This window comes from Pollicipes pollicipes, unplaced genomic scaffold, assembly GCF_011947565.3.
Source record: "Pollicipes pollicipes isolate AB1234 unplaced genomic scaffold, Ppol_2.1 Scaffold_7231;HRSCAF=8579_pilon_pilon_pilon, whole genome shotgun sequence".
Classification (NCBI taxonomy): domain Eukaryota; kingdom Metazoa; phylum Arthropoda; class Thecostraca; order Pollicipedomorpha; family Pollicipedidae; genus Pollicipes; species Pollicipes pollicipes.
The window spans coordinates 2,971,690-2,992,424 of record NW_023597034.1 but is presented as its reverse complement, the minus strand read 5'-3'; the positions used below and the strand labels follow the sequence as shown (position 1 = coordinate 2,992,424).

Genomic DNA, 20,735 nt, shown 5'->3' with positions numbered 1-20,735 from the left:
ATCCCCAGACAAACCAGCAGCGGCACCCTGTCAAGAGGCCGGACAAATGTCACGATCGTAAGGCGCGGGTGTAGCCATTCCCACACAGACCTGCAGCGGCACCCCTGTCGAGGGGCCGGACAAATGTCACGATCGTAAGGCGTGGGTGTAGCCATCCCCAGACAGACCTGCACCGGCACCCCTGTCAAGAGGCCGGACAAATGTCACGATCGTAAGGTGCGGGTGTAGCCATTCACAGACAGACCTGCAAGTAACCTCCGAAAACAGCTCCGCGCGCCACCAGTGCCGGCTCCGCGCGCAACCATTCTAGGCTTCACACGTCACCATTCCAAGTTTCACACGTCTCCATTCTAAGCTTCACACGTCGCCATTCCAAGTTTCACACGTCACCATTCCAAACTTCACACGCCACCATTCCAGGTTTCACACGTCTCAATTCTAAGCTTCACACGTCGCCATTCCATACTTCGCACGCTACCAGTGCCAGCTCCCTACGCCCCAAACACCAAACACCCCGCGGGCCGATGGTATGCCGCTGAAGAGCCTGGTCAGTGCCGGGCTAACACAAAAATAAATTTGTTCCAGTACAGATTTTAAAAAAGCAATCATTTGTCTGTTCGTTGCATTGGGTCTTCTGACCGTAGAAGAGTCTCGTGTTCTTAATTTCGTTGCCGAGTTGAATTGCATTGACATTAAGCTGAGTCTAACTAATCTTTCCATATTTTGAGTAGAATCTACACTTTGATAATTACGAGGCTACATAAACACTGTACAGGTGTATGATGACAACAGACAATATTTGATATGATGACAATACAGGTGTCTTTGACAATAATTGACAGTAATACAAAACATTCACAAAAATAGCAATGCATTCACTGCCCGCTGCGATGCGGAGCTCAAGAGGAGTGGGCAAGAGAAGACAACAATGGCTTACCCCAACCAACTAGCATGTACAGACGACATCGGATCTTGTCCGCGGAGAACGTCCGAACCACCAACATGTACAGGTAGTGGCCTGCAAGAGTCGAATGTCAGCCACGGATTTACCTCACGGCGTACGTGGTATTACGGCATTGATTTACCTCACGCTAGACGGGACCAGCTGCTGATAGTCTTGTCGACGTGCTTGATTAGCCGGTGTGTGTACTATTCCCAAGTTATTAGCTCCGACATTGACCGGGTTATCTAGCTGCCGGGGGTCACCTTGGGCATTTTTTTGCCTCTCCATATTTCTGTAGCCAATATAAGGATTTCGTCTATCCGAAGCGCAATCGATAGAACTGGATGTAGCAATCCACAAAACGCATTGTTTGCTGACATTGATGTCAACCGTAGAGGCACAGTTGATACCAAGTGGAAAATAAGTCGAAAGCTTTCAGACAACAGTGTGAGTTATGGGCACAAACCAGTGTAACAAACTTGTGTAAACGTAACTACGATCACTCGCTGTGATATAGCGGTGAACACCAATGTGAAAATAGACCTATGTCACTGGAACCTGATGCTGGAACGAGATTAAACGGTGTCATGTATCAACGTCCTGTGTTGCATGAGGTCGAGGGGTTGAATCCAAATCGGCAAAAACGCCTGTCCGAAATTAGCGGATTCAATCTCGTTTCGTACCGGGATAGAGAAGCATAGCTGTACGCAGGTTTATCTATTAGTCAACACTGCCCGTACGCACATGCCTCTTGAGAGCCAGCATTGCCCTCAGTAAGCAATCATTGTGGACTCCTACGTCAACCTGTTCGCCGTTGTTCCCTTCCACGTCAAATACCAACAAGGGGCAGAAGCGTTTGCAAATGCGCAGGTTCTCAACATTTATCTACGTACCAAACAGTCATCGAAACGTCAGCTCCGTGCACCCAAATTGTTCTCAGGCTCCCGAATTTCTTTTGCTCCTTCTTGGAGCTATCCGGTATGAATAAGGCAATTACCTGGCGACCTACGTGCGCGCGGTCAAGAGCTACGTACATCATCCGTGCCTGCTAGTGTGGCGCTCACTGACCTTCGACAAACATCCAGAAGAAAGTCGTCACGTGACAATAATGCAGCAGAACGACAATGACGCAGGACACGAACGCGTACTGCGTCAGGAACAGCTGGAACAGAGCGCCATCAGGCAGGTCAGTTAGACGTGGTGCCGACCACGACGACAATGTGACAGTGCAGCAGTGCGGCCGCGTCCCGTCAACCGCTCTGGAAAAAGGTATTCATTTTACGAGATATTTAAATGACGAGGACACCTGCGCTGTGACGCCTTTTGCTGACAGTAGTGGGGACATCAAAACACGGTTGGCCGTTTTTTTAACCCAGATACTCGCGCGTGTAGTCAGGCAGACTATCAGTTTCACTCAAACATTCTAGCCCTGCGTTACGATAACCCTACCTGATAGTCAATATCTGAGAGGGAGCAGACTTAAAGCCTCGCAGAAACACCTTGCCACCGGTGAATATTGCTTGCACTACCGTTCTCGTCTCGCGGGCTAGTGTGTGCACAGCATTTCGGCCAGTTAACAATTCAGCCGTCTTCAGGTGTTATGAAGCTCTGAGAGGGAGTAATAACTCCATAACTCCTTGGAATTGTTATGAGTTGAACCTGGGCTTTCTCAGCGCTAGCCCAGCATTCTGCCACTGAGCTAAGCAGGGATGTCCCTCCCCGTTGGTCATGTGCCGTGCATGTGGCTGTGTCAGCAGCCGTCGTGATAATACAGGAACCATGACACGCGACCGCGCTGCGGGTTTGACACAGCCTAGCTCCCAGCGACTACTCACCTCGAGAGATAATGAAATGATCCAGAGCGAATCAGTCAGAATATAGGTAATGAACAGGTTGGCGTGGATCGTGTTCCGCAGACACCGTAGGTCCCTGGAAAATACATTAGCGCTATGAAAGGCATCACGTTGGCGACAGAAGCAATCAGTCAAAAATGAATTATTGTCAGAACACCACAACAGCACGGAAAATTGAAACCTTGCCCGCGAGCCACTCACGTAACTTGCGTATTACAAGTGACCACGTCTCCGGTATTTCCGAAGTTTGAACAATTTTTCGCCTCGGCCAATCCTAGTATTCAGTTCTATCACGCCGATCACGTACTTGCAGTAGGAAAATATCCAGGTGGCTATCGAGAGCGTGATGAGACTCAACGAGTAGCCGGCCAGGTAGATCAGCGATGTGAACTCAGACTGCTGGTAACTGTCCGCCTCGTTGAAGACCTTCTGGTTGTACGCCTTGATACAGTCGGAGTAGTTGGCCCGCTCTTCCCAGGTCCCGTTTTCGTGACAGTAACGGCTGGCGTTGGCTGGAAAAGAAGACCGCGTTATGGCTAACACGCACTGCCCACATGGAAATGGCAGCAGAACGCGGCGGGGCGTCACTGCACCGCATGGAAGCGATCATAATTTAGCAGTGTGAGCTTGCGTACATGTGCTGTAATCGGCTAGGAGCAGCAGCAAATAGCGAGGAAATTACAGTAGCCATGTGAGTGCCATGGGAGTGCCACGTGAGTGCCATGAGAGCCAATTACAGAGTGGGTAGACAGCTTTTTTGCTGTGCGTAGTCCTCGGCAAGAGGTTATCCTTATCGTTGAGACGTCCGCAGCCGCACGTACCCATTCCATCGTTGCCGAGCTTCCTGCGATCGATTCACGTGAAAAACGAAGCGGTCGGCCGCAGTGGTGTTTCTTACTAGAAGCTGTTTCCAATGTGTTGATGACCTGACTTCTGAATCAAGGTCTTTGCTGGGATTAGCTTATTACGAAGAGTATGGCCTATCATTCCGATAAGGAAAGACGAAGACAACAAAAAAGTCTTGCTGACGATTTTAACGCGCCACACAATGTCGTGACGCAGTCGCCTCCGTTTTAACTTATCTCTGTTTGCCAGACTTCTGTCTTTTTTGTGACAGCCCTTATGTCTTACACGCCTTGATCGGAGAAATATGACGTCAAGCGGAGCATGGAAGCGTTTTTTTTGTGACAGTCCTTATGTCTTACACGCCTTGATCGGGGAGATAAGACGTCATGCGGAGCATGGAAGCGTTTTTTTTGTGACAGCCCACATGTCTTACACGCCTTGATCGGGGAGATAAGACGTCACGCGGTGCATGGAAGCGTTTGCCATTTTTGCATTATGAATTATGGCATTAGTCGGATTTCAGTTCTGACGACTGACTAACGGTTGAATGCCAAGAAACGGAACTTAAGTTAAAACTTATGAGAAAACATCTGAAAACCTGGTACAGCAGTGATCGTCGGCACAAACACACAAAAAGGGAAGAAAACTTTCAGTTGAAGAATCCAACAGCAATAAAATCGAACTACATGAAATCCTTTAGGGTCGCCGGGGAAGGACGAGGAAGACCTGATGATGATCTAAGACTCGCGCTGCCGATGCGATGTACGAATCGCTGTCGTGCCATGATTTACCAGCGGTCTGTATGGACCAAGTCAAGGTCTTACTGTGCGGAAAGGTAGCACGTTCCATTACATCGCAGATGGGACAGGGAACAGAATACAAATTAAGAACGACGATCGTCAGAGTACGGAGCGAAGTGAGCCAAGCTGGTGCTCAAGTCGTGATTGACATGAACTGAACGAGCTTGTATAATGACTATGTTCAAGCAAGCCATCGTTTAGTCTCGAATTAACCAATTCACAAAAAACATCATTCCAATTGTTATCTGGTTAATCATATGTGGCTGTCCAACTGTATGAAGCAAATGTCGACCTTCCATTTCAACAGGTAAGTGGGACCCGTAAGTCAAGATTGGCAACATTGCGCACTGGAATACTTGTGAAGGCTAATCACAAACAGAGCCATGGTTAATCGACAGATGATAATGAACAATATCTGCCTTTATTAGCCGCGTCTTTGGTGCAAAAAAACCTGGCAACCATCTAATTTTAGCGGGCAGAGTGTTTTATGTTGTACCAGACAGCACATGCCCAACGGGTCTCCATTTAACGCATAATGTGAGGGGTGCGCTGGAACCAAATCCAATTATGCAGGTAGATAGATGACCAGAGGCCATGGTTGCTCTCTAGAGGCATTTGTTTAGAGAGCATTACCACGATAATGGTCTAAAGAATAGTGAATTGTCTACATATAATAGAATGTCAGACATGTTACAGCTACAGATGCATATACCATCCCAGTAAGCATTTCAGTGGACGTTAAGTCTTCCCATCCCGGCACCATAACGCTCGGCGCGTTTGGGGCTGATTGGATTCGGATTATATTAGCCTTGGGGGGAGCTATTGAATTTAGATCTGATCTGAAGCTGTCCGGCAGGACACGGTCTGGATCGGATCAAATAAAACGCAACCGTTTCGTGTGCTGATAATCGCATAGCGTAGGCACCGAGACCATCAACAGCATACGCTATCCTGCGTTCAAATCACGTGGGAAAGCCCTGCAACGCTCACCACTCCTGCGCCAGCTGGGACAATGGGACGGGTCGACAGCCGCGTGAAGACGAGGACGGAAGCGGCATTGTCAGTTCCCCCGCCACGCCGGGACCGACCCTGCGCCTTGCCTCCGTTGTTTGGGCTCCCCAGCCCGTATCCCGGGACTGGTTGGAATACCAATTAGGGGCGTGCCAGGAAATCCAGTTGGGAAGCGTTCACTGCATCGCCTATTTCACGGCTCACTGGGCTCACGGCCCATGCATCTAGATGCCGCCGTCATCATGACCGATTTGGCCCCAAGCGTCGCGACCTAGGATACCAGCTTCTTGGCACCACATGAGCCTGCCACAACGATGGATGTCCTGTCTATACAAAGTTGTTGGAAACTAGCCGCGCCCGTAGCGTAAGGACTGGACGTCGGCAGCTGGACGTAGGTCATCAGCTGGACTATTTGGCACTGCAGCTCCCTATGCAGACCCAGCCGCCGCCCGTGCAGCGCTCCGACCACGGACATCAACCGTAAGGCGAGCGTTCATCCTTGCTGCCGATTTGTGCTTGCTTTCAGACAACTTCAGCCAACTTTGGCACACTGGACATAAAATCCGCTCATTTTTACAATTCTGTCATGTCGCGTTCCAGGCGTCAAACGATGTCTAGGATATACTCTAGATGGCCGATGTCAAACTCCGCTGCGATTAATAATAGAAAGTCTATCAAAGAAAGCACACATAACAGAGAAGGCAAGACAATGCTGATCGTTCCAGCGGCCATAACGCGTCATAACAGCATCTGCCCTCTTCAGTAAAACGTTCTGTGCTTCAGAGGCCCCCAGAGCGGTCCCATTTGCCAGCTTAGTGACATCAGCATTTCTCTTGGTGTTTCTCCCGCTGGCAGTGGCCGGTATGCTGCCCATGACACGGGTGTGCAGCTGATCCCGTCGCTAGCGCAGTTCCGGCTGCTTTATTTCACCAGAGTCTCACACACCGTTTCAGCGTCATCACTGACAAACGTATATAGCGTACAAATATGCATATAATAGTATATATATATATATATATATATATATATATATATATAATCTTGACACCTGTGACGTCGCACTAACGTTAAGCGAAGACGAAGTGGGAGCCACCGGACGGTTTACCTCTTTTGTGTGGCCTTGGTTTGTACATCGCCGCGGAGGTAGCGGTTTACCTCTCTTATGTGGTTTTGGTTTGTACATCGCCACGGAGGTAGACATCCGCTGAACATGCGGCGGTCATTACACTGGTCTGGTTTGGCGCAGTGTCTGCGTGGGATAAGCTGAAACCCATCCCGGTACTGCCAGCAGCGCAGCCGCCTCAGCTGTTGGCGATCGGGCGCCCCGTGTGGCGGGAGGAGGCGGACACCTCGAAGCGTGCTTGGCCCTCATGGGTTCATATCACCTGTCGGAACTAGCGTGGAAGAGCTGCGGGCTGTCAGTGTGGTGGCGGCCCTGACGGTCGCTGCCAGATCCCCCAGGGTGGTTCGACTGCGCATATCTTGGCGGGGCGTAAAGCAACAACAGCAGGCCATATATCTTGGAACATGTCATCAACAACGAACTTCCAGGTGATGGCGATATTTATCGGGAACAAATACGGCTATATGTCCGAAGCAACACGCTCATTCGTAGGTTTAGTGCTTGCTCTGTAGCTACCACAGCCGGACTTTTAAGAGCCTTGTACTAAAACACATACTTTTTATGGTCATGGATTTTGCAAAAGGTGCAATGCAAAAACTTATTATGAGCAATCACAATGTATTCAACCTGTTTATTGGTGATTCTCAACTCGGGAGTATGCGTAAATATTCTCTTTTTATTCTGTGCCTGCCTGTATTGCTCAAATTTGAAAAATGCCTTATAGTTTTTTAAGCCACCTTCTTTTTTCAAACAATGATGCGTAAGCGTTCTTCAACATTTCAGTTTACCATGCATCTTTTATATCGTTTTTTTAAATGTCATTATATGCAGTATGCCTGATTTTCTCCGGAACGGCCAAACTCACGTGCAAAACAGGTCAATGGAGGATTTTGATACTGGCAGAATCGCTCAGTGAAGATAAGACCGGCATTCGACACGGCACGTGAATATACATGAAAATGTAAAGACCATGCGCGAAAATTCCGCGTGAAATTTGAAATGCGCGTGTAGTGTGGCTTAGAGGCTCACATTGATTGAAGCAATAATGCCTTCTGAATGTGGTGCGTATCCATATGCATATAACCATCCCCGCTTATGCAATGCGCAAATAACATTTACAACGGTATTAGTGTGTCTCTCTCAGACTTACTCAATAGCACGCTGTTGTTAAAAATAACGATTTAATATGAGGGATAAACAACAGCAATATAACGCCTATTACCGATAATATTCCGCGAAAAACACCTGACAAGAAAAAGTTACCGATCCCAAATGTAGCCAATACCAAATACAAAACCAGCATGGTCTCAGTAGCTTTCGCCTCAGACACGGATCCATGGCAACCGAGGCGCTCGGTGTTGGAATGGACGGCCTGGAAAAATATATGGTATGTTTCTGCTACGTATCTTACAAAAGATAATATTACATTTGTTAGTTGAGCTGGACGTTTTAAATGACAAGAAAACTGAATGATGGGCGGATGTTACGCCTGTCGAAGTGTATTTTCCACCCAACGGTTTTCCAATCGTTTTTTTCTGATATTTTCCACATCCATCGCTCGCAGCTGTGCATCACCGTCAAATGCGCCAATAAATCGTCCCTGCGTGTGACGTTAGATTCTGGGCCGGCGTTTTCGAAGTTTAAAAGATGGTCAACGAAGAAATTGGCTCTCAGACGCCGGCTGCTCAAATTGTCCTCTTCACTGCCGTCTGCTGACGTCGCTATGGGCCGGACAGCCTTTTAAGTCTGCAGACAAGTGATTCGACCTCTTGACGGCTGCCTGCTGGCGTTGCTATGGGTCGGATAGCCTTGGAACTCCATAGACTAAGTGATTTGTTGAGGCTAGGTTCGCTCGCAGCGCGTCGTGGTGGCCTGCACGCGTCGGGCCGTACTATTACCATTATGATTGGCGGTACCCTGCTTGACGAACGTCGCCAGTTCTGTGAGACGACCATGCCGCGCCAACGAGATTCAATCCGTTCATGATCCAACGGCATTCCGACCAATGCGGTCCATTTTTTCCTAGTAAATGTGTGTGTTGTCTGTGCTAGTCGAGCAGGGGCTGGGGCCTTGTTTGTTGGTAGTGCAATGTTGCAGAAAAATTGTACCTGATCAAACATCTCGCATGCCAGTGTCTGAAAAATCGTACAACCCAACGTGCAAGAAATTGGCCATGTGGAATGAACTCTACGCCGTTCCGCAACGCACAGGTAGATGGGACATGCAAATTTCTACCACGCCTTCGCTTGGACGTCCTGCGGCCATGCGTACTTGGTTGCCGCATAGTGAGTCATACCTCCAAGTGGCTACACATCAGGTGGCCACCAGCCGCGCCTGTCGGCCGGGATCGGCGGGGCACGGCAGATGTGTCCGCGGGACTGTGTCACTGCGGTGCGGCAGCTGGGCGAGACGCCCCGCCGGCGCCGCCGATCGGTGACACCAACGTCGGCTGCCCCGCGTCACGCTGGTGCTAACCACACCCGACAGGCGCCCGGCCACGCCGGCCCCGTAACGTGACGTGGCGCAGCCGCCCGCCCCGCCGCACCAACAGACACGCCTCGCGGCCGTCTGGGCTGTGGGTGCGGGCGGCGACGGCACCCCGCAGTTTTGGCACCACTCGTTTTACCTGGGCTGAAGCAACGTGGTGCACGTTAAATCGACATTGGTCTAGGCTTAGCAGGTAGACCAATGTCGACCACCAGCTTCCCACAGAGCGATCAGTTCGGGTAGTAAGCACCATGCTCACACGCTTGCTCACATTTTTACCGACCTTGGTTCGGGGTTAGGTAGTATCGGGACCGCTTTTCTATATGTGTATCGTTTGCGTGCGTGCGCGCGAGCGTGCGTGCGTGCATGTTTGCGTGCATGTGTGCGTGTACCACGGGAGCGCCCGGAATTTGCGCCGCCTCCATAGGATGGCTAAATTGCTTGGCAGCAGGTAGTTCAGTACTGCCCTATGGCTGTAATGACCGGTGGTTCTCCCGTCAAACCGTTCGATGCCCTCCCCCATTACGATAATGTCAATAATTATGTTGCCTACAGCGAAGCGAGTTTCCGTACTGAGTCTTCAAGGCAAAGTCTAGGTTTGGCCGGCTCTAGTAGAGGCTAGGTCATGTTTGGGAGGAGGAGCGGGCGACAGCCGGAGGCTCAGACCATGGGGCGGCCCCGGTCAGGATCCGGGTTGTGCCATGGTTCCTGCCCGCTAATATGGCCGCCGACCGAAGTAACGCGTTTTGTAACACTGCGCATGACGGGAGACCGCGACCGCCAATTAGTCACGCGCTAGCCAAGCTCGCATTGCTGAGGAACAGCCATTCCCCAGCGCTTATTGACGGAGCAAACATGGACGGACGGTTGCAGGGCAGACTGCCACGTTCACGGTCGAGACGTCAGGCTTGCAATGGATAGAATCCGATAAGAGGGATAAGTTCCAGCGGCTGTTCATTGGCTAGTTTATCTAAGAGAAAAAACATGACAGAGGTCTGAGTTGTACGTATGACCACACCGTAAACCCCCGTCGATGACTCTGCACCTTTTTAACTTCACATAACGGAGATCTATGCACTTCTGCGGGGCATGTGTAACCAAACAGCGCTGTTCCGAGCGAAGGAAGTCATTTCATAGGTGAAGGCAGCCCCTAACATATCACAGAAAAATCCGCTCGACCATCTGTTAGTTGGGCGGCCCGGTCGGTGCTGTGCTGTCGAGCCGTCGCAGTGTTGAGTGCGAGCTCACCGGCGTACTCGCGGCAGCTGCCCGGCCGGGAGCCGTCGCAGTATTGGGTGCGAGCTCACCAGCGTACTCGCGGCACCTGCCCGGCCGGGAGCCGTCGCGTATTGGGCGCGAGCTCACCGGCGTACTCGCGGCAGCTGCCCGGCCGGGAGCCGTCGCAGTGCTGGGTGCGAGCTCACCGGCGTACTCGCGGCAGCTGCCCGGCCGGGAGCCGTCGCAGTATTGGGTGCGAGCTCACCAGCGTACTCGCGGCACCTGCCCGGCCGGGAGCCGTCGCAGTATTGGGCGCGAGCTCACCGGCGTACTCGCGGCAGCTGCCCGGCCGGGAGCCGTCGCAGTGCTGGGTGCGAGCTCACCGGCGTACTCGCGGCAGCTGCCCGGCCGGGAGCCGTCGCAGTATTGGGTGCGAGCTCACCGGCGTACCCGCGGTAGCTGCCCGGCCGGGAGCCGTCGCAGTGCCGGGTGCGAGCTCACAGGCGTGCTCGCGGCAGCTGCCCGGCCGGGAGCCGTCGCACTGTTGGCTGCGAGCTCACGGGCGTACTCGCGGCAGCTGCCCGGCCGGGAGCCGTCGCAGTATTGGGTGCGAGCTCACCGGCGTGCTCGCGGCAGCTGCCCGGCCGAGAGCCGTCGCAGTATTGGATGCGAGCTCACCGGCGTGCTCGCGGCAGCTGCCCGGCCGGGAGCCGTCGCAGTATTGGGTGCGAGCTCACAGGCGTGCTCGAGACAGCTGCCCGGCCGGGCATGACAGCCGCCTCCTGATCTTCGTCCGCAGCCATCTGGCGGAGGGGAGCTAGCTTCTGACCGATCTATCTGAGGCTGTCAACCGTTATCTGATCCACAGTATAGTTGTCGCAGCGGCCCCTGTGGGATTTGGCGTAAGGAGCTTCCACAGAATATCTTGATGTAGCCAAGCTATTCTCCTCGGTGCTGAATTGTTTGCTTCAGCTATTAACGCGTTATCGGAAAATCCCAGCATTGCCGATGGTTAATTAGCTATGGCATGTTGGTCGGAAACTTCTAACATTGCTGACATCAAAATGTCAAAAGCAGTGATTGAGTATTGAAAATTTTTATTAAGGTTGTTGACTCAAACTTGACACTCCTTCTCTTTTGACCTCCAGCACCGTTTGATTGGGTAAACTCGATTCGATTAAAACAACAATGCACAACATAAAAAGAACTCAAAATGAGCGTGGCTTTTGAAGAAGGTGCCAAGCATTTCCACACGTAACTCAACATTCCACTTTGGCCTCCAAGCAAGAAGATGTGTCTTGCCCATGCAGACATAAATCGCAGGACGTTAAAACACAATGCGCCGCTGCTGCCTTCGTTTTCCCAAAGACCTCGATCAACTTCATCGAGGGATTAGCCAGTTGCCAACACTCACAATCAACACAAACAACACAACTCCAAAGATTTTCCAATGCAGCACCTGCCGCCACGAAAAGTCAGGGGCGGTGCAATCAAGAGGCAGTGTTTGTTGCGACAACTTCGCCCCGTTCAAAAGAAGCCCATCCAATCAGCAGTTGGCGCACACCGTCTGGAGGGGATGTGTGCCGACCGCTCCACTTCAGGCTGCTCATGCATAGCCAGTCAAGTTGCCGTACCTATTCCAGCGCTGATTTAGCGGTTTGGTGTGGGTCTCGGTTGATCAAGCATTCATTGATGGATTCAGTCGACCGCCGGAGCTTATGAACGTTTCCACTTCAAACGAACCCTTCCCTTCGATGCCAGCCATCTCTGTAAAGCCCTACACTCACTTCAAAACATGTGCGATACTAGATCCGGCTCGATCTCTGATGGTATCGATCCCACTGTAGGTCACTGGAGTCGAGGAGTAACCGACTACTGACAGTCATGTGCCCGGCTCCCAAAAATTATTCCTGAGAACCGGCTTCTGGTCCCGGAACCAAGAAGAACCCGGGCATTAGTTAGGAATCAAACAGAGAGGTCCGGTAAGAATCAGGATGCAGAACTACATTATACCTAACTACATACATAAACTACATAAAGGCCGAATCCGGCATGGCACTGAGCCCCACGAACCAGCAAGAACCAGGGTCGAGCCAGGAACATGGTCGGAGATCCAGCAACAACCAACATTCGACCTGGCGTTTTGCCAAGAGACCCACCAGAAACGAAGGTCCAATCTAGGGTGACGTTAAAGAAGTCAGCAAGAACTGGGATCTCGCCTGCATTGTTTTTGTTGTCAGCAACTGATCTGTATTTACATTTCACATTGCACGTTTCCACGTAATTTTTTCAAAGATTCAGCGATGAGGTGGCTATTATAGAATATAATTGGTTAAACCAAGACCCCCTACCAATTTCGGTCAGCATTTAAGACATGTTTCTTACATTCGACGAAACAAGCGTTTTACGTGCGTGCAATTACAACACAAATTCACAGAGGTGGAATCAGGAGATGACAAATCGCTAAAATCTACGAGTTATGTTTGCCGGTCGTCATTCCTTGGTGTACCAATGTTGACAGAGAGTGGAAATGCACGCTTTACATCGATATTACATTACATCAACATGCAAGATTACATAAAAGAGATCGTGCACTGAAATAGCACTGGATTGATACACTACGTCAAGCTACAGCTTGGGCTGTCGACACAAGACAACATGACGGGAACCCGGAGTCCGACAGGGCTGCATGCAAATCAGGAAAAGGAACGAAGCGATGTGCATATCTTCGCTCCCAACAGGATGTGACGTCATAAAACGAAAGCCGGCGGTAGCCAGCGCGCAACGGCGGTTATCGGATCTCGTTGAGGGTTCATGCAATGTACCATTACGACCCGATCCTCAAACAAAGATCCCTAGACTTGATCCACCAGCTTTGAGGTTAAAATAACTCAGGGCGAAGGTCGAGCTCCACCCAGACGTGCCAGGCTACATGCACGTCTGCGGGTGCGGCATCGCATTTTGTCATTTATTAAGAAAGGTTTTTCCATGGCGATAGTTAGCATGCGACGCCTATATGCATCTTTTCTTCTAGCGCTAGACAAATGCTGTTACATTGTCAAATTTCATCGACGCATTTATTCCTTTCACCTTACCATCCCGATGGCGACAATAACCACGATGTCCAGCGCCCCGTAACCAAGTTAACCACTGATGTGCCTACTCAACCATTGGCTTCAAAGGTAGAAACCTCGCTGTTCGGCACCAATGCCATTATCGTACCTGTCATTCGTGCAGCCACCCATCCACCCTGAGGGCACAGTCTCGCACTGGGTCACCACAGCACTCCTCTGACTTCACGGACCGAAAGATCGCGATAGGCTACCTGCATCCGTGCGTGCCAAGGCAGCCAGCCTGACAACGAGCGGGAGCTCCAACTGCTCCGTATGGGATGTGCTCGGTGCGCACATAGGTATTCGGATGTGCTTAGTCCGAGTGCGCACCGCACTCGGATGGCTGTCATGCACTTGTAACAGAGGGCCCACGGAGTCTTGGCTAACTCGTGGGAGTTGTGGAGGAAGATCTTGAACCACTGGCTAACTCGTGGGAGTTGTGGAGGAAGATCTTGAACCACTGTACAAACGGTTCGCACGTGACGGGATGAAGCAGAACTATTCGAGATACGATGCGCAGGCAATAGTCTAGCTCTTTGGACTAGGGCAGCCCATCAGAACCCTCCCCCTCCCCACCTCCTCCCGTGTAGACCCGCGTTGATGCTCGACTCATCACCTCAGTGAAAGAGGTAAAGAATCCGGGTATTTTCATGAAACTCCGTCTTAGAAATCACGCATTAATGTGATCGCGCATGGGTGCAAAGAGATCTCCGAGACGCTATGGCGCCATCGTCTACTGATGCCCACAAATCTCATGCGTCAAACAAAACGATCACTAGCAATGTCGCATGTGCTTTGCTACAACTGTACGTGTGGAACGTACTTTCCGGCCGGAACGATAATGGACCTCCGAAAAAGCGGCCATGGCGGAGCCTCCCAACAGCAGTCGGGTTGGCTGAGCGTGGCTGAGCTTAATGAGCAACAAGTGTGCGCGCAGACTGTATAACCGTATGGCCGCTGGAGAGCCAGAACAGCTAGCAACGCTGCTACCATTAGCGCGCGTTGCGCATGACAGACATCAAATGGGGAGGGGGGGGGGGGAGTTCGGTTCGCTATGCGTTTGAGCCGGAGCAGGTGAGCGTGGTTTCTTGTTTATTGGCACAGCAGTTTGGATCACGATATTTGACGTTTCACTGTTCACAAGGATACCCACCACAAAACACGCAAGACAGAAATGCTGGGCCTGTCTACCAGGAATCAAACAGCGTCTTGAAGCAGAAGTGCTTTTTCCCCAATTTGCTGCAATTGATGGCCAACTCGTGTTCACCCGGCAGCAATGGCAGGTCTTTAAACTCGTGTATGTCCTTTTGATGCTACAGTAGTGAAGCTCAAACACGACAAACTTGTTGGCGACTGTGCGAATATCCTCCCATGCCCGCTCCAGTCTGCTGTGCAGCCGCTTGTCTAAAATGTCCACAGACGAAGAAGACACGAAAAGGAATGCGGAAGGTGGGATCAAGCAAACATGCCGGAAACAAATGCTGGTAAGTGCTTATTAAATGCTTTAACTTAATCATTAACGAAGCATCTATAAACCAACTTCTGGTTGATTTAATAGGCCAGTAATATGTGAAATATTGCCTATCTTTTTTAACTAAACTATATCTCGTTTCTTGTCAAATGTAACTTTATTCCCAAGAAAGAACGCAGACTGACCACATGGCCACCTGTTGCCGCCTCGTTGAGGATTTTAGCAGCGTTACTGATTTAAAAGAACTCAATGTGTTATCTGCTGATGCTGGGAAGGCACGCCTGCCCTCGACCGACGCTCAACTGACAAGCAGGACAGGTGGCGATATAAAGCAGCTAATGCTAGCAATCGCGAGAGTAGCCCATAGAAGCCCAGTGCATGTGTTCAAAATGGGGACGACTTTATAGAACTTTGTAGGAGACTTTATAGATGACTTCATAGACGACCTTATATGGTGTATGACAAAAGAGAGGGGGGAATGACGACCAGTCTGTAGAAGCTCTTACGACAAAATAAATAAGCACGCACATGCCGTTCGAGATCCCACGCCCATTAACCGGCGGACTCGATGTCTCATGTCCATTACTAGCCGGCGGACTCGATGTCTCACGTCCATTACTATGGTGACTCGAGGTCACACAACGTAGGGTTTTTGGCTCTCATCATTTGTTGCTCAAACACTTTGGCCAACTAGTGCATCGCAATATATATATATATATATATATATATATATATATATATATCATTGGGATGTAGGACTCTGGCGTGCGTGCGTGTCTGCGTGCATGCGTGCGTACATGTGTCGCGGTGTGTGCGTGTTGGGAAAGACAAAGCAATGGAAAAATATTATTTTCATAATGATGGGCAGGGAGTTTAATGGGGTTTTCACTTTTCTTCTCGACGCGGCTAACTGAGCCTGAGCTATTCCGGATTTCGAGAAAGTTGATGTATCCGACCAAATCAAACCCGTCTGATCTAACTACCATGCACATCCTCTCCAGCAGTTTCGGAGCAGTGACACCTCTGAGGTTCTTCCCTTAAGCCTGACACAGTCGTCCGCCCGCGCTTACTTTTGCCGTGGTAGATGATGCCGTTGAACTCCTTGAAACACGGGATGGAGGCGAGGCTGCCCCGCGGCGTCTCGGGCCAGCAGAGCACCTCGTCCCAGGTGACGGCGCAGCGGTGGGCGTCGCCGCCGGCACCCTCCATGCACTGCTGCTGCCGCTCGCCGGTGGTGGCTGCCTGGCCCGCTCGGCTGGCGTTGCCCGCCTCCAGCTCGTCCAGCAGCGCCTGCAGCTCGTCCACGGACGCGTGCTCCAGCAGGCTGGGCGGCGTGCTGGCGCTGCCGGCCGGCCGGCCGCAGCAGGCCAGCACCAGCAGCAGCACCAGCAGCAGCCGCGCCGGCAGCAGCCGGCTGTCGCCCGCTGCCATCGTCGGGCAGCGCCGCCACGCGTGCCTGCAACGGCGCGGGGCTGTGACGGCGGCGGGGCGGGGCGCGAGGTCGGCGAGCGCGCGTGTGATCGACACCAGCCGGATCAGAGGTGAGGTGAGGCGTGAGATTGGAGTGATGGGGTGAGGTGTGAGGTTGGAGTGAGAGCACATGCATCACGTCGGCGGGGTAGAGCTGACAAGTTTTCATACTCGGCTCATATCATGGAAAATATATTCAAATGTATGCCGCACTCGAAGCAACAGCGGTGCTGGCTGCCGAAATAGCGCAACGCCATCCAAATCACAGGTCCTGAAAGCCGGGAAACTGCCACGGTGATGTCAGAGCGGCATTTACAGAAGAGGTATCGGTAATGCGGGCTTTTGGATGTGCATCTGCCTGCAGACGCTTAGATCTGTGATAAAGCTGCCCAGAAGCCTGAGTGCTACCGGCTCCATTACTAGGCACAGGTCACGCCATATCCAGACAGAGTTCATCGTCAGGGACGTTGCTTCTTCGAGGGGTCGCGGCTCGTCCGACGAACTTAACATGCGGCGCGCACACGGAGAAAATCGATGTTGTCGGTAGTGCCGAATGTGACTTCATGCCACCACTTCTCTCACAAAACAGTGCAGCTTGGGTGCAATTTGGTAGTCACCTGGCTACAATCGACGGAACTTTGCTCCGTTAAGGGACGCGAAAGTGACTACCGCGTTCCGTAATGCTGGGATTCCAATTTGAAACAGGTTTTGGAAATGTCAGGTTTTAATTATATAACTAGAGCTAATCAAACCCGATTTTTATCAAACTTGCCTTCCTACAAAACGTAGTGCTGCAGTGGCTTTTTCTGATAATGCTATTCGAAACAAAGTACAAGTTTTACAAACAGGGATGACAGCACATGACCACGACGCTGAATGTGGTGTGTTGGAGCTTTGTGTAGTGCTGAAAACATGCCGCTTCCTTTACCACTCATTTAACCACCGCAGGTTTGGAGCAGGGTTTTAATGACCCGTGATTACAGCTTCGGATTTGTCGGCAATCACTTAAGTAAACTGGACGCAGGTCACTGGGATGTTGTGCATCTGTTCCTTGATTAGTTTTACACATTGCATCATAAGGGTGATTTATGCTCAAACAAGGTAACTCATCTTAGTCTGGTAAAGCAGGCCTCAATGTACAAACACATGCCAAGATACTGTATCACTTATAACTTGGCGGAGGATAACGGCTGGCGCTAAAGTCTGCGAGAGAAATGGGATAAAAAAACTATGTTTTCCTTGTTTTACTCCACATCCATCATCCGAGATAAGGCCACCTTTGGTTTCTTCTCGGGGAATTCTTATGGGTAAATCTGATCGATAAGACCTACCCAACTGCCATATTACCTGATTACGGATAGCCTTACCTCAGGCCAAGGTCCACCGGCATGAAGCATGTGACTCCACCATGCGGTTCAGATTACACGCATCTGTTGGCCCATAAGTAATAATCTACCAGTCCATGGAGTTCAGATAGGTGTCAACATCACATAATACAACAGGTCCTGCATTCGGATCGAGCGAAGAAAACGCAATTATATCACATCATATGTCCGAAAAAGTCACTAGACTCCCTCAAAGGTTGAAAATCTCTTCTGACGCGGGCGCCTCACGGATATTTTGGATTTGAGTTGGTCCCTGTAATGCGCAGAGGCAGTGCTAAATATAAATCGCAAAAGTGAATCCCTGAAATTTGTCCCCCCGATAGGCCTATGCGCCGCTTCAAGGGCCGGAGGCGAGATGGTCGTTTAGCTAACAACGTCATTTTTCAGTTGGTTAGGTAGGGGTAGAGGAACTTTCTTCCTCTCGCATGACCTCTCGTGGCGTTTATTGGCTATTCCTCATCCCTGAAAAAAAAAACAATGCACCAGCTACTTTCATCCAGCTAGAACTGTTAATGTTTGCTTTCAAGTAATTTCAAAGATTGACCTTGGATGACTTTGCCGACAATTGTTCTTGTGTACCCCAAAGGGGTTGGGGTGTCTTATCCAGCACCGTTGAAAATAACCATCAGCCATGCGACAAGTTCATGTGTGAACAAAGAAAAACAGTCCGATTCATGCTGAAGGTAAAACAGACCATTGATGTGCTTAACACAGCAAGATATACTAATGCTCGCAGCTTGCCGTAATTTTTCCTAGGCGAGTGTTGGAACTTCCAAAAATCATTCCAATATGCCCACCGACGCATTTTCACATTTTCTTTAACCTGCGACACGAAAACATGTGTTTGTGTTTCCTCCTGGCGTGACCTTGCGCCGTGGGACGTCATGTCCGTGGGACGAGACCCTGGGAAACGGACACTCAAACTTCGCCCGGCCCCGCGCGCGAGGCACCCGAAAGCGACGTTGCGCGGCTTCATTTACGTACGGTCCACTGAGGCACGCTTGTACTGGCATCCCCACAGGATAATGGCAGGATTTTCTTACGAAACGAGTGTTTTTGTCAGTGACTTAAAGCTACAGGGGTGGACAGAATGTGATAAAGAAAAACAATGTTGGCAGTAGTTGCTACTTCAAGCCAATCTCATCAAGCTAAACCTCCAAAATCAACGTATTATCCCTGAACACCGAATTTTGTACAAAACTGCGCTTCTGAGCATATTGAATATAATGTTGCAATTACAGCGCTAGGTATCTCTTAGTGGTTATCTTTTGAACTAATAAAAAAGCTTTAAAAGGAGGACATGTCACGATTACATTGGCTAACCACAAACAGGAGTAATGCGTGTGCGGGAGTGCCTCAAAATCCTCTGCTGATGGGACGATCATCATACAATAAGGCACGTCCAATAACAACATTGAAACTCCATGCGCTTGGCAACGAATCGTGTACTTTGTTTTGGTTCTCGTAAACATGATGGCCATCTTGTGGTGCAAACTTTTTTGAATTAGATCCAGTTTGAAGCTGATAAAATCCCTTTTGTGTCATCGTCACCCAGGGTTGATACAATATGGAGCACTTGCGCCGCGACACACGCTCATGTTTTTTGCGCCAGATAGTTACGTCTAGTAATGCTGTTTGCGCGATGTGGTAATACAATGCACGTGTCCATGGTCGTGACCTATGCGCATGGCACCCAAGGTCAGCGTCACGTCAGGTCAAATCCCAAAGTTTGTACTAAATCTTCCCACATCCCCATGATATCATGGTCCGAAATGATTGGCCCGTTTCAGTGGTGATGAAAGGGTTATTCAAGGCAGAAGTCACGTCAGGGGAAGTCTTGCAACGCACACAAACGAATGCTACCATACCTGGCATGGCGTAAAGATATCACCATTGTAAATACATGTGTAAGCGCAAGGTCATGCGTGCTCAGAACAATGGAACCCCAGGCAGTGACTTCACGAGGTCACACTTTTACGATGGAAATAAACAGTGGCATGCTTTGACTTCCAACAATTCGTACTGTGCGGACATAACAGGTAAGACAAGACGGCAAGAAAACGTGGTCGGTCATTTCACTGCCTCACAGTCGTGGTTTCATTTGGCTGGACCTGACAGCTCAACCCTGTGGTAGAAAGAATATTCCCCTAGTTTGTTGATGAAATGTTCTAGCTGGAAATATTGCGTTTGCGTAACACCGCTTTTTATTCAGACACTCAAGGCTCGAAAAGAATCGAACTGGAAAAACACCCTTAACATGCTTACCAATTAGTAATGAGTGCATCACAAGCAGTGAAGCATTCGGCAAACTGACTGGGCCCCGCGGTGTAATGGTAAGGATGCCGGACTGGCATTCCAGAGATTCCAGTCCGAATCCCGTAGAGTGAGTCCCAATATTCTGTAATGCCAAGCAGTAAAACGGTCAGGCAAGTTCAGCTCATCAAAAGCTGGAGTAGCTGAGACTCAAAAACGGACTTACACAAACATTGCCCTAGTTGTAGATCACGTAAATAGTTACCATCGCGTTTGAATTTTTGCTCCAACAAACTGGGTGATGGGCTGCATTAGCACGTCCTCCCGACCACTCCCACCACCACCACTCACAGAATGTCGTGGAACCAACAAAACTGGCAAGGGTTAGCAGGTAGGAACTGATGGAGCAAGCTACTGAACGGAGTCAATCGTCCTCCTACGTCGCATTTTTAAACTCTAGCGCAAGTCCCGGCTACATTCCACTTAATTCAAAAACGTAACACCGTACTCTGTTTGCATTATTCGGGAAGCACGGAACAATTCAGCACCAAAGATCAAGTTCATCACGCGACTCGACCTTGCTTGTCACCGCTGGGTCGCGCCTGAGTTGCGCACCTAGCTCCGTTCAGTGCCGGGATCGGTGGGGTTCCGAGGTGGTGCAGTCAGCTCACCCCACAGACACACAGCGGGCAGTGGGAGGGCACCCACAGATTCTGTCAAGGTGAAGCTGAACGCCTCACGCTGTGGCATCACGGTGAAGCT

The 20,735-nt window shown here is 50.4% G+C and overlaps 1 protein-coding gene across 1 annotated transcript in view; it reads right to left on the bottom strand.

Annotated features, from left to right (window-relative positions):
• LOC119110575 (diuretic hormone receptor) overlaps positions 1 to 16,097 on the bottom strand; it is a 64,139-nt gene extending 48,042 nt beyond the window's left edge. The window contains exons 1-5 of the mRNA XM_037234450.1: positions 15,936 to 16,097; positions 3,104 to 3,308; positions 2,779 to 2,872; positions 2,012 to 2,105; positions 938 to 1,018 (exon numbers count right to left, since the gene is read on the bottom strand). Coding sequence (XP_037090345.1) covers positions 938 to 1,018; positions 2,012 to 2,105; positions 2,779 to 2,872; positions 3,104 to 3,308; positions 15,936 to 16,074 — 613 coding nt within the window. The 5' untranslated portion in view covers positions 16,075 to 16,097. The remainder of the gene's footprint in view (positions 1 to 937; positions 1,019 to 2,011; positions 2,106 to 2,778; positions 2,873 to 3,103; positions 3,309 to 15,935) is intronic.
• Positions 16,098 to 20,735: the final 4,638 nt, after the last annotated feature.